The sequence below is a fragment of the Poecilia latipinna genome, unplaced genomic scaffold (genome assembly GCF_001443285.1).
Source record: "Poecilia latipinna isolate Pla-1442-1.1 unplaced genomic scaffold, P_latipinna-1.0 Scaffold2111, whole genome shotgun sequence".
Taxonomy (NCBI): domain Eukaryota; kingdom Metazoa; phylum Chordata; class Actinopteri; order Cyprinodontiformes; family Poeciliidae; genus Poecilia; species Poecilia latipinna.
Window position 1 is genome coordinate 3,079 of NW_015114727.1, and position 14,662 is coordinate 17,740.

Sequence of the window (14,662 nt, forward strand, 5' to 3'; positions counted from 1 at the left end):
CTCAAAAACACACGTTTCATTTGTTTTCCCCTCTCTTTTTCCCCCCTTCGTAAATCGATTGAGGCGTGTTGTTAGTAGAGGTTGCTGAACCCTTTATTGTAAAAAAAAACCAACAACAACAAAAAACAATATTTTTGAATAACTTGTTCCAGTGGAAATGGCTGAAATGTTCTGCCTGGAACCAAACATGGTTTTATACCCAGTTGTAATTTCATTGTCTGCGTGATCGTCCATGAGTGTTTCATGCAGTGGGGTGGAAGAGGACGTGCCGCTGTAATTAAGGTGGCGTCCTCATCTCATTAAGCAGCAACTGCCTTTCATTCATCTTTCCACCAGTTGATGTTCAGCAGCCGCCCCACTGATGGTGTGTACGTTTGTTGAATAATCGAGAGGTTTCTTCCCAAAGGTATTCATGTTCTGTGGGTATTTTTTCACAATTTATGCCAAGAAGTCATTGTTGCCTTTTGTTGATTTTTTGTTTTGTTTTGTTTTTCCTCTGTGCCCAGCCATATGTACAGTTTTGACCCTTGCAGTAAGAAAGTAAAATAAAGCCAAACATTTCCAACATTTTGTTTGATGTTTCTATGAAATAAATGGTTCTTTTTTTTGTAAATCATTTCCTTGATGTTGGCATTTTTAGTTTTTTTTTTTTTTTTCTATCTAAAATAATTTGACGAATGTTGAAGTAATTGCTTGTGAATTTGGTATTGACGTTTATTGCAGCAGGAAAAATAACAAAGTGGAGCCGGACTGTCAGAATAACCTTGTTGGGTTGCTGAGCTAATGGACCGTCCTGGTTGATGCAGGTTTGTCCTTGCTTTTATTTTCCTTTTCTTCTTTTTTATCCTTAGAATCTTTAAAAATTGAAGCATATCGACCAGATGGAAAATCTCCACATTCGTGTTGCTGATGTATCTGATAATTAGGCCCCCCAAAAAAATCTCATCAGAGCAGATGGTGTCGGTTTATAGAATGAAAGTGAAATGGTGGGAGTTCATAGTTTGAATGCATTTTGTAAACAAGGAAATCAAATTATGATCTTTTAATTTAATTTCTTTGGTTTTTGACAAATACACAACTACATTAAATAATGCATTTGCATTATTCTGTAAATAATGACACTTTTAATGCAAAGATGCATTCAAATTTGCATTGAAAGTCAATTAAAATTGTCAACTTTACATTAAAAGTGTCATTACTTGCCAAATGACACTTCATGACGGTCATAAATGTCGAAGATTCCTTCATCTTCATGGCAGTGAAGTCTCTTGTGCACACCCCGTCAAATAAAGTGTCACCACATATGGTAGATGTAAAGAATTCCTTAAGCTATGATCACATCTAATTGAAAATTTGCATTTATGCATCTGAATTACTTGATTGTGCATGCATATATATATATGTATATTGTTTGTGTTTGTTTACACTGTGTCAGTGCAAATGACGCCGTCTTCCTCACACCTGCCACTTTCTGCATTAAAACACTGAACCCTGTGGATATTCATCAACCTGTCAGCTGCAGCACACATCTATCATCCACTTCCCCTCCGTCTCTCTGGCTCCCACACACAAGCACACACACTTAGCCTACGGGGGGGTTGTGGAGCATTTCCCTTCAGGCTGACACATTGTTGTGCTCTGGGGAGATTGCAGAGGAGGTATGCGTGAAGGACGAGGCCACTAACAATTTCTGTGCTGCTGTTTTCATTTCCTTTGTCACTTTTTTCCCTCTCTCTCTCTTTTTAGTTTTACGTTTGAAGAGAAACTGATGCAAATTGAAGAAAATGCTGATGCCGTGAATGGCCTATTTTAGTTCTGAGTGGAGCACTAAAACTTGGCAAGCAATAGATAAATACTATTTATTATTCATTTTTTTATATATTACAGCCATAACCTAAAAAAGAAAAAGTGCCACCACATCAGAAAGGCTGAAAATCATGCTTTCTGCTGGTGTTTAGTGATGAAACCAGATACTTGGAGAAGCATTGCAACTCTAAAAGGCTTTAGAATAGACTGTCTTTATATTAAAGGTATAAGGATATCCATTTGTAATTATCCAATTATCAATTGGAATATCATTGAGAATTTAATTCATTTCAGCAATTCAAATCGGAAAGTGAAACTCATTTTGCACAGAATAATTCTTAAAGCTGTTCTCTTATTTTTGACGGTCATGGCTTACAGCTAAAGGAAACTCAATATTAAAAATTGTTGCTATAAAATGGTTGTTTCTGATTTTAAAAGAAAAAAAATTCTTAGCATTGATCTTTAGAGCTTTATATTGTGAAGTTAATTAATGCTTCTTGCATTACACTATTATAGTCACTGTGTGTATTCCTTACAGTATTTACATTCTGAGATTTCCAAAAGGCTAAAAACATTTCTAAATACAGCATATTTTCCTCATTTGCAAAGACAGAAAATTCACACAGCCACAGCATGCCTTAGAAAATAGTTTCAATTTAAACAGATTTTTATACCTTTCCTTAATTCTAAATATTCTAAATTCCTTCAAGGCATCATTTTATGCTGTTGCTGTCAACGCCGTCCTGTCTGGTCACTGATAAAAATATATGTTTTTACCTAAAACTGGTTCCATGATTCACAGCTTTCTTAAATTGCTTAAATATTACTGTCTCAGTTTTTCCCTCTATTTGACTTTATGCTGTTAAAAGATAGTTATGAGGATTCCCTCTTAAGAGTTACAAAGTTCAGTTTTCTAGTTTCCTATATCTGCCTGCTTTAATGTGGATTTCTCCCAAATAACATATTTAAGGCTTTCCAGCTCAGGTATGCAGGATTCGTCTCTCAAATGGCAGTTGTTGCTTAATCTGAAGGTTTAGATTCCCCTCTTCCATTTTTATATTGAAAACAAATTAACGAATTTGAGCTACTTAAAATTCATCATTATATTATTTAACGCATTTTAAAAATGATTTCATTGCATTTTATTTTGCGTGTCTTTGGCTTACGACTTTTTTTTATACCCACAATGCAAAGCGAAGCAGCCACGTAAACGATAACATCCTCACGTCGCTGCCTGCTAGCTACCTCTGCTTCCTGTGTGTGTAATATGCCCATTGCAGCCTATTATACATAACTACATGATGCAAAACTTCTTCAACAGGTACAGTTTTTGTCAAATAGCTCTGCCAGTTTCTCTGAGATGTGAATTCATTCTACTTTGAGGCTACAGCAAACCAAAGTAGCTGAATGTTAGCTCCCGGGCTAGCCGATTCTGCTAATGTTGTTAGCTCCCTTGCTGGCCTGAGTTTTCTTGCAGCCTGAGTTGATATTTTAGAATAAATTAAACTGTTTTAGTCCTTTTAATCGGTCAGTTACTCGGGTATTTGATTTATAGCACTGTTATGTCCGCATAAGTCCAATGAAGATGCAGTTCATTTAATGTAATTGGATTTTAGCGTTAGCTAACCTTGCTTTGATTCTACTAGCCACTACAGAGTCTCTTTTTGTTGAACTCAAACGTAACTTTGAATTGCAGGAAAGGGAGGTTTAATGTTTAATTCACCGAGAACGCATGCAGTCAGTGTTTCACATGACTTCCTGTCAGCGTGCTTTCATTCAGTCGTGGAGCTCTCCGTGGTTCTGACGCAAGGGACCACCCCACCTCCAGGTTTTGGTTTTAAATTGCATTAAAATGAGTACTACACTTTAAATGAGCTACAAAAGGATAACTGAACAGCATATTAGTTGAAATCACTCCTGAGCTAGCTGTGGGGTTAGAGTAGATGAATAAAAAAAAAAGTCCTATTTTTGGGTATTATCCTGTTGTCGCTAACGAGTATTTTTAACACCAACGGATGATAATAAAGGTAAGTAACCACAGGTGTGTGATTTGGCATTTGTCGTCTGTCGGAACACATATACTCTCGATAGTTTTTAAAAAGTTTAACCTGTAGTGTGCTATATTTCAACTAAAATTTGTCCAACGCCCTCAGCTGGAACAATGTACAAGCTAGTAGCATTTTTGTAGTAAAAAAAAAAAATAAAAAAAGTCAAACAATAACAAATTTAAATCTTTTAACATAACTGATATTACAAATGCCTTCACAAAATTAAAAATTCCAACAGTCACGGTGTGATATTGATTATTAATATTGTACAGCTATATTGATTACTATTCAAGAAGAAAATAGCCTTCACCTCACCCCATTTAAGATGATATTTGTATAATTGTGTACCACTCAGCAGGTTTTCCTAATGTTTCTTGGTTGTTTATGAAGAATAGTTCGGTCATTAATTGCCTTTTTGAAGAGTCTTACTATGAATTTTAACCTCCGTTTACAGCAAATCAGTGGGACACCCTCAACTGTAAAATGTCGATGGTGTTGTTTGCCTCTGTGGTTCGCGTCGCGGACGGTCTGCCTCTCTCAGCATCCACCGACTGCGAACAGGAGAAAGACCTCCAGGAGACGAAGAGGCATCTTAAGGGTCTCTCCAAGAAGCTCAACCAGTTCCCTGACCGCTGCACACTCAAGTCCGGACCGTACAATGTGAAGTACGTCCTGTTCTGTAGCATTTCTTTAAATGATATTACATCTAAGAGGTAACATGTGCTTTTGTTTTTATGTTAACTTACAGTAAGTAGGTCAGAAAACATTATGCAGTCAGTTTGCGAGTCTATAAAGTTCGATATGAAACAGCAGTTTTGATCATTCAGTTTCATCTTTAGGAACTGTGACAGTTTTCCTACTTCTTTCTTGTTTTTCTTTTTTAAACGTTTTTATTGAATGGTACCATCTAATGTGTGTAAATCTAAAGCCAGGGCGCCCTTTAGGCTTTCTGTTTCAAAGCATTAATTCTGAAAGCCCAGCTGGTGCTCTTGGGAAAGCCTTTGAAATGCTTTTAAGCGGTGTTTGTTCGGCGCCAATTAGCAACGATAAGAAACAGGACATGACCTTAAGGGGAATGAGACAGTTACACCTTTCAGCAGCAAGAGCTTCCCTTTGATTAGCCCGTCTTTAATTTATTTAAGCCTGAAGCATATGATGACTGAAGTGAAGGTCAGAATGACGCTTAGTTGTTAGAGATCACATCTTAGCCTTTTTTTTTTGTGATGTTCACGACCATTCAGACGCTTTCATGTGACATTTGATGCATTAAAATCTCTAGAGTCTTAAAGCTAAATTAATTGTTTTTATGTGTTAACTATATTAGAACATAATAGAGATCTGACAGGATTAAATAATACCCTGGTATTCCATCATAAATTACTTTAAACTCTCTAATAAGTTCATTTATGCAGGCTCGTCTGGTGCGAAAGCTTTGCATATTTCACTAGTTATACAAAGGCTTTTGCTTGGCTTTTTGCTTTTAAGATTTACTGAGCCAGATGTTATTGATTTTTATTATGATTACATTAGTGAAGGTGATACATGCCATCTGTCCAAAGAGATTTGGGATATTGAATGGGGATGCACCAGCTAACGCTGAGCATTAACGTTTGACTGGCTTCCAAAGCTGGAAAAGCCCAAATCTTGATTCATGAACAGTAGCCGTGTCACAGATCAGTCATAAAGCAAATGCATGTCGGTTTGCATTTTTACTGCAGCGTTATTATTGAGGCCGCCACCTCTTGATGGGGGGGGGAAAATATAGCTAGCACATGTGGGTAAGGGCTTATTGTGTTGATAACTGTAGATCTATAGTTGATGCACAGATGGTAAGTTTACTGATCTATTTAAATCAGTGAATGACACAGAGTAAGGAGTACTAGCATTGAGTTCTGTTCACAAAGTACATTTTGGGAGGGATAAAGAGTCTTTATGAAACTAAAGACTGCTGAATCTATTGAAAGAATGGAGGAGTGAGTAAGAAAGCGTTGCTGTTTATGTCCCTGTGAAGCTTTTCCTGGCTGCCTTCCCTCCATTTTCTTTTTGGCTTTGTTCTGACTAATTCCAATTATTTACTTTTTATTTTTTTCTACTGTGACACATGAGAGAAAACACATGCTGCAGGTCCTTAAATGGGGGCAGTCGTTTTGAATCCAGCAGAAAATGAACTAAGTACAAAATAACCTCTAGCTATGCATCAGAGCATTATGTCCCTTAATTTATCCGACTTTGCTAAACCTTTAAAAACATTAAAATGCGTCCCAAGTTCATGGACTGAACATAGTACGCATGGATGCATTTAAGGGCAAAAGGTCTTTTTCAGTTCTTAACCTGCTGATCAGGAGAAAATTGTTGCATACGAGTGATTTTTTCAAGTAGCCAACAGTTACCTAATTATCCATGGTGGTCTACTTTAGTACTAGAGTTGCATTGGGAAAACAAACAGCTACCATTTCCTCAAAGGATATTAAGTATTTGATTGTTGATTTTAAATTATGATCTTATCCCAGCAGAAAGGTTTTAGTTAGAGGGAGCTTTAGTGATCATTAAGCGCTTTTTGTTTAGGAAGTCTATCAATTGTTTGATCCCTGGGAAATAAAGAGTAATGATGTTACTTTACCCAGACTCTGACAGGCTCCCAGCCTGTCTAAATATGTTCATTACCATAACATGCTGAAAGCTCAAATGGACAAAAGCTTATTTGTTGCCCTCTGCTCAGTCTCCCTGTTATATGATAAAAGTCTCACTCCACTCGGTAAAGTTTTCCACTTTGATGACTGTTGCTGTCAGTGCACCCTCATAGCACACATGCTGGTGAAGTGGCTGATTTTTAACTCCCCTACTGGGAGTTTCACCACTGAAAACTGTACAATTATTTGGTCACTTGCTGATTTCCTGGTGCATCTCTTGTTTACAGACAAATCAGTATATTAGGCGGTCATGAAAACACAATAAGTTACTCACTTTGGGATTCACTTCACGCTCACACTGAACTAAGCAACAAGCTACATTTAATTTTACAGCTCTGGATTCCCATTTAAATTTGTTTCTCTAAATTTTTTTGGTGCCGGGTTCACATTGTGCGATTACTGGGGATCCTGTCAACCAACTCTTCAGTCCATTTGTGTGCCGATTTCCCTCTGACCCAATCAAAGATGGACAACAAACATCAAGTGCTGGCAGAAGTGTTTTTGGAAAGTCAGCGAGCCTGCTGCTGACCTGCTAGCAACGACCAAAGCTTCTGTTTCTTTTTCCAGCTCTAATAATTAGCGCATTGACACCAGTAACTTGTTGTCTCTCTTTATTGATTATTGTTTTTTTCTGTCAGATTGGTCTGATACAGTCCTGCAGATTCACCTCTTGCGTTTGTAGATATTTAACTGTTTAATGTTTCACGTCTTGGCTCAGAGCACAAATGAGAGCAGAGACGTTTAGATAATGCAAGTCCTGTTTTTTAATCAGGGAAATGTAATCTGCTCATCGTATGAAGTAACGCTTCCAGGCTGATGGGTATTGTGTCTGAACAGGTGCATGTGAATGTTAATGTGGTTATTAAGTTTAATTAGCTGTGAAAGTGTGATCCTATTTCTTTACCTTTACAGCAGTGGTGTACTTTAAACTGTTTGCACTGCGATTAGAGCGTTAACCAGCAGAATCATTACTGCTGTTATGTTACCCTCTTGTAATTTGTCGTCCTCGTTATTTCTCCGGGGTTTCTGACCTGAGCAAAAAGGCAGGACCTCGCGTTAAAATCAGGATTTTCTGCTGCTCTTTCTGCGTTTTTAGCTTCATATACTCGCTGGGTGTTGGATACCTGATGGTCTGCACTGGAAATTACCCCAATGTGCTGGCCTTCTGCTTCCTGGACGAGCTGCAGAAAGAGTTCATCATCACTTATGACTCCAAACGCATCAGCAGTGCCGTGCGGCCGTACTCCTTCATCGAATTCGGTAAGACTCTTTTGGATTTTGTGAGTAATGCGCTTCGCACTGTCATTATCTAGGTAACAAGACACAGTGCCAGCCACATTTATTAGCAACGCTGCTGAAGATGTGTGAAAAACCTTAAAGCAATCTAAGGTTTTATTGCAATGGTGTGATTTCACTGTGAAGAAAAAACATGCTTTTAATTTGAGTACATTTATTTAGTGATGAGAAAAACAATTGCTGGAACTCATGTTTTCAGAATATTGTACAACCTGCCATTTTCCAACAAAGTAGCTCTTGGTTTAACATTTCACAAAGTGGAAGCAGACCAATGAAAGCTGGTCAATAGGATCCTGGTCTGGATGCTGACTTGACCATGGAAGATGTTTGATTTTTAACCAAGGTTTTAAATAATTATGCTGGCGACCCGGTGGCACACAATCTTATTAGTGGAAATTATTAGATTTTATTTAAACTCTCCTGGAACTTCAAAAAGTCAATGACACTTTGCAGTCCAACAAGGTTTCCAGAGTTTTTGGAGGAGAAAGAGACAGATGCTTTATTGTTCCTAATAGTGGACATTAGGTGCTAGATGTGAGCATTTATTGTATCGTTTATCACTAAATATTGTGATAAAACCTCATCAACCAGCATAAAAAACAACAATTAACTTAGCTTTATCACAGTGTATTTGCCTCAGTAATGACAAACAATTGGATAAATTGCCCATTCACCGTAGAAAGACGGATTTTGGTCTTTGTCCAGCCCAGAGACCAAGTCATGGTTGACCTCAGGGAAACAGAAAGACATGTGGATTGATTAGAAATTCTTGACACTTTGTGCAACTTAAATAAAAAAAGGAAAGTCATTAAAACAGAGCTACAGTTATGTTTCTTTTAGAGACTATAATTATGCCACCAGTGATTTCATTAAAAATAACAATTTCTTCTCACCATCTGTTCTCCCCCCCACTACACTCATTTATTGTTCTGAAACTAAAGCTTGTATTTTTGCTATTTGGTGAGACGTGCCGTTGCCATAAAAGGTGGATCCGTTTTATTACAAACATCCCTCTGTCTGCACTCTGCAGAGGAAATAAGTAAAATCTGAGATGCATGCTGAGACTGAAGATGTTTCTCTGCTGCAAAGATGTTTACTCCTTTCAGAGACGCCGCAGCTTCAGCTTCCTTGTGTTTACGCCAAACAGTGTCCTTATCTCTTATACGCCGAGTGTTTATCACCCGTTATTTTGCTCCCCGCGGTACTAACCGCCTTGTTGTTGTGCTGACTGTCATCCCCCAGACACCTTCATCCAGAAGACCAAGCAGCGCTACAACAGCCCTCGCTCCCTGTCCACCAAGATCAACCTGGCTGACATGCAGACAGAGATCAAGCTGCGCCCGCCCTATCAGCTTTCCCCAGAGGACCTTCAGGCTATCAATGGATTCTCGGTGCGAGCCGCTTCTAAATACAAGGGCATAGGTAGGGCTCGAGCTGCCACCGCGCACAAAAAAGCCCTTTTAACATATGCGCCTTGTCCCTGGAAATTTCCATTCACATTCAGTGAAGGTTGAGTGGAAAAACATAACATAAAATAACGCTAATGCCTGCAACGTTCAAGAGTGTGTGCTGATGAGAGCTGGTGCATTTTGCTGACATCCATTTTGCTTTGCTTGCTCAAAAAATATGGGGTCTTGTGTGTCAACCCGAATGCACCTCCAGTTTTCCTCTTTCTTGATAAGAACAAGTTTGGTGCCTTTCAGAAGTATTCACACCGTTTTAACTTCTCCATGACTTTCTCCCGTCTGCTGTGAAGATTTAATTACAGACAGCTGTGGTCTGTTTCCTAATGAGTAGACCTGTCAAGATAACAAATCCACCTAGATGATAAATTGTCCCAGTAGTTATTGCGATAACCAATAATATTGCTGTTTTGAGACCATTTATGGTCAGTAATATGTTGATAATGGAATAAAAATACAAGATCGCCCTGTGAAAGACTAATAAACTTTCATTTTTCAAATAACACTTAACACTGGAGCTGGAAGATGTTTTAACTATTACTATAAGTAAAACACAACAACCAAAGACAACAAATAAAAACACAACCGAAGCCATAAATAAAATGAATTATAAAGTTTGTGTAAATAAAATTGCCCATTAAGCAACATTAATAATCAGAATAATTTAATTCATCATGTGATTAATTAGTTTCTTATTGCAGCAGGTTTACCATGAAGTCATTTCTGAGTGTTTTCATAAGCAAAGGATTTAGTTTTGGGGTACCAGAGTACATTGGGGTTCAGTATGTATGCATGCAATACTACTTAAACTTCAAATATCTCAAATATCGTGTTACTCCATTAGTTGTTTTGCCTGTATGCACATTTGATGTTATATTATTTTAACAGGAAAAAGAGCTGAGGTAAATGTTTCATGTCTAGTTATCTCATTTTCTCTGTGGAACAGTTCAGTTTTCAATTTTAGACACTTCAAATCCTGCTGAAACTCCACTTTTCTAATCGTTTGTGTTTTGTTTTTACTACTCATCTGTTGACTTGGAGCCGTTTTGTTCCTAAAATGATGATTCTGAGCATTTCTCTCCTGGAGGATGAAGTTCTCTGACGAGACGTATTTCCCTGTATTACAACGTCCTAAACTTTTTGTGAATTCAAACACCTTTTGTCTTCAATATGGTGGCGTGCCCGTATCCTGCTTGCAGAGTGTTTCCAACACGACAGATGATTACTTTGCATGAAATGAAACGAATCCATGCAGTTACAGTGTGTGATGCTTGTCTATTTTTTCTCCCAGCCCCCACACAGATGTTGGAGCCGGCGACGCTCCCTGGCATTGTGTCCTGTGTGCTCAGCGTCCTCTGTGGAGGCCTGAACCTGCTGAGAGGTGTCCATGCTATAGAGAGCATACTACAGGTCAGGACTTACTGCAGGGACATTTGGATACTTGATGCAAAAACTTAACCAAAGAATCTTGTTTATAAAATCTCTATAGCCATGTCTTCTCTGTTGCTTTAGATGAACAATCGCTGCATATTTTAGTCTTACTCTAAGGAGTAATATTTTGCTCTCATCATTTAATTGTGCTGACTGTCATGCAGTTTCTTGTATCACTATAATCCTGTCTGTAGAAACATTCCTGGGTGCTTTTGTCAAGATCCAATGTTTTCTTTGCAAGCAAATGATTCTGTTTTGAAACACTACTCTTAGTTCAGATACATTTTGAGCAGTGGGTATTTTTGTCACAACCAAGACATTTCAGAAATTCCTGCAGCTCCCTGACTGCTTTAGTTTTTTTCGTTTTGTTTTTTTATCAAACATCCAGTTTTTCTAATTCCCCCGTATTTCCTACTCTTACCAGTAACTCTGTTTAATCTTTATGACTCTTGAAACTCTCTGAAGATAATGTGCTTATTGCAACAGTTTATATTCTTCATTATTGTAGAGCAAATATAAAAGGTGTAAAAAGTTTCCAGATGCCTTACGACGTTTTATCAACATTCCTGTCCCCCCATCTGAGCTTGCCATTAAAGTCAGTCACATCATGTTCTGTAGATACTAAAATGAATTTAAAGGGAACCAATAAAGCATTTCTTGCCTCATAAAGAGCATGCATGCTAAAATGATCCCGGCCTCTGTCCATCTCCTCCCTGTGCAGAATGATGACGAGGACTTTAATTATGTGATTGCCTTCTTCCTCGGCACGGCGGCCTGTCTGTATCAGGTAAGTGATCGTCTGCGGTAAGAGCAGCCCATCGCCAGCCGGCTGACTAACAGCCCTGCACTTTACGGCTCAGCAGCTTGTCAGTTAGACAAACATTCGCTGAAGCTCAGTGGCTTTCAGGCCAATGCCTCCTCTATAAAACATTTTCATCAGCTCCTTTTGTGCGGCAAAATGGAAGCGCACAATTTAGTCGACAGATCAGAGCCGTCACATAGGATTTGTTGTCGAAGACGCGTCGGCAGCCAGTTTGTTCGGCATTAATTCGATGTGATCCCGTTTCTTTCAGTGCTACCTGTTTGCCTACTTCTCCATCTGGAGGAACAGCAAGTCCTTCTTGGCGTTTGCGCTCATCTGTCTGTCCAACATGTATCTGTATGAACTGAGGAACATTTGGCAGATCCTCTTCCATGTAGCCGTGGGGGCCTTCATGACCCTGCAAATCAGACTGAGGCAGCCGCTGGGCAAAGCGCCAGACTACAACGTCTGACAAAGAAGAAGAAAAAAAAAAAAAAAAACTAACGCGCTGTAAGTCAGGTGCCCCAGCGGTGGTCTGTCGGACACACCGGAAGCAAAAACAAGCCTTCCCGATTCGGAGGAGGGAGAGGAGGGGCTGAACATTTCACCGGAGCATAAATGGATCTGCCTCCGTTTGGATTTGGAAAGGAAAGTCTGCTGCGGTCCGACTGCTTCATGGATTTTATTGGATTGATTTTGGAAGCTGCCTCCTTTCCTTTATTGCGTGATGATGATTTATGGACTTCTTCTGCACAGCTCTGATTTAGGTCACAGGCCTGTTTGCAGGATGGTTGCAAACCCCATGCACTTGAAAAGGTTTTCTTTTACTGCATCCAACAGGAAAAGAAAATCCTAATAAATGTATGTATGATTTCATCAATTAGAGTGACGTACCTTTCAGAAAGCATTGAAACTGAACTCATAACCTTTTCCCCCGTATCTTCTTGTTAAACTAGCTCACATGTCAGCCATGAGGTTTGTTAAATGAATCCTGAAATGAATAACCTGAAACTACATTTACCCACCAGCAGATATTTAATTGTCTTTATAAGTGGAGTACCTTACACGTCTCCCTGGTTCACCACACCTCATTGAATTAAATTGGTCCAATTCTTGTTTCTGCAGAGCTTGATGACAATTTCAGCCATTTAAATCAGATGTGTTGGAGCAGGGAAACGTCTAAAATATGTCGGATACCACTATCTGTTTGATTGAAATTGGACTCGATTACATTTTTAATATAAAATCAGGGTTTTTGCCGTATCCCAGCTTTTCTCTCCTCTGCTCTAAACTCTCTCGAAGCAGCAGCACCGGTTGCTGATTATGCTTTATTTTTGACTGTGTGGGGCAGAAATTTGACTCATTTTCCCATAAATGCATTAGTCAGCAGCTCTGTGTGCTTTAGAGGCATGCAGTTGGATCACAGAACTAAATGGACAACATATGTCGGGAGTTTCTGAGGTGATATTCACCCAGGTGGATAAGATGCATCAGGACTTTTTAAACACAGACACAGCCTCAGCACGCCCTTCAATTCTGTTCATTTCTGTTTAGAGGCTAAATGTTAGCTGGTTGTATTAAACACCTGCCTCCTGTTCCATGTTGGGAACTTTAAGCTGATTGTAAAGAACATGACTGCAGATTGAAGGGATGATCTGAACTTGGCTTGAATAATTCAAAATTCCGTTAAATTTTACAGAAAATCAGAAAAAATGTGCAATAATACAAAAATATGTACAATTTGCAACGTTTTAAAGCCATTTTAATCAGGGCATTTTGTATTTAATATTGTTTAAGTTTTGTTTACGTCAGTATTTTTGCCACTTTGTTGGCCTCCATCTTGTTTTAAATTAGTTTTCTTTTTGACAAACACTTACATGGGATTGTATCACAAAATGCTTTATTACTGATGCTTTGCAAGCAGGTGATGATAATGTCAACATGACCTACATCAAAGCTCAAAAGAAGCTCTGCAGTCTGGCTACAGATTAAAGCCTCATCTTTCTTTTCTTTGATACCGTTTCCTCCTTTTTCTTTCCAGCTCATATTCAAAGTTATTTGGAAGTGGAGTCAGGAGAAACGAGACGGATATTAACTAACCCATAAAAACTTGAGTTTTTGAGCACAGACGCCAGAGTGTATACCTCTATCTCATTGTAATGATTTCTACATACCAGTCCACATGCATACTGCTTTTAAGCTTTAAAAACTTTGACAATTAGGTGGAGGATGTGGTAGAATTTGCATTGCGTTGCCAGTGTGTATTTATGTCATTTGTAGGAGTATATGTGGCAAGAAAGTGAAGAAGAAATCAGAAAACAACTCTTTAGACTACAAGAGATTAAATTAGGATAAAACAAAGAAAAGTTTTTTACTTTGATACCAAGAGGTAACAACCTGAAAACAAGCAGAGAAAGTCAACAGTCTGAATTTCTTTTTCTTTTTTCTTTTTTTTACCTTTTGTTCATGTTCTACCTACTCACATCTATGCTTTCTTTTAAACCCAGTGCTGGTATTTCTTCAGCTGTAGAAATGTCCATTTTTGGTCTTGAGGTGAAACTATGCAACGCTGCCTTCCTGTTTGAGTCACTCAGACTTTAATTTATTCACTAATCAGGGGTAAAACAGTCGTATCTTTTTTTGTGGTTGTTGTCTTTTGCAAGAGCTCATTATTTATTCAATGACTAATTTCGGTGCAAGATGTAATCATTTATGAAATTCATGTTTTTTCATTCAGACGTGTATAAATGTCTTCTTGTGACAACATAAAGCTCCTGTCGGCTCAGACGATCAGCAGTCGCATCCTTCCTCGCCTACACAGCCTCGAGCGTATGCCAGTGTCACAATGACTGTGTGAATAAACACATCCGTGTTGCCAACAGCAAAGATGCATCACTGTTTTCTTTACCTCCTACTGAGTTCTTTAGTTCAGCCATCTTTTTTTCTGCTACTTGGACTTTTGCGCTGCTTTCACGCAGCTTATATGCACCATTTAACATTTATTTGGGCAGCGTTGGTTTCTTTGCTCTCTGAACTTTTACATTCTTATTGAGACCAAAGATGTGTGCAGAGGACGGTGGAAAGGAAAGCAAACAGTTTTAAGTCTTGCAGCTCCACGCACATCTG

General features: G+C 38.6%; 1 protein-coding gene across 2 annotated transcripts; it reads left to right on the forward strand.

Annotated features, from left to right (window-relative positions):
- The first annotated feature begins 2,979 nt into the window (after positions 1-2,979).
- On the forward strand, positions 2,980-14,422 carry sec22a (SEC22 homolog A, vesicle trafficking protein). Of its 2 annotated transcripts, none has more exons than XM_015017157.1 (7): positions 2,980-3,127; positions 4,309-4,519; positions 7,641-7,804; positions 9,083-9,262; positions 10,595-10,713; positions 11,456-11,521; positions 11,808-14,422. In XM_015017157.1, exons 2-7 carry the CDS (start codon positions 4,338-4,340, stop codon positions 12,006-12,008), a joined length of 912 nt encoding a protein of 303 aa, XP_014872643.1. In that variant the 5' UTR covers positions 2,980-3,127; positions 4,309-4,337; the 3' UTR covers positions 12,009-14,422. The 2 variants fall into 2 exon arrangements, with proteins under 2 accessions (XP_014872643.1, XP_014872644.1); XM_015017158.1 differs by lacking the exon at positions 2,980-3,127 and adding an exon at positions 3,159-3,833.
- Positions 14,423-14,662: the final 240 nt, after the last annotated feature.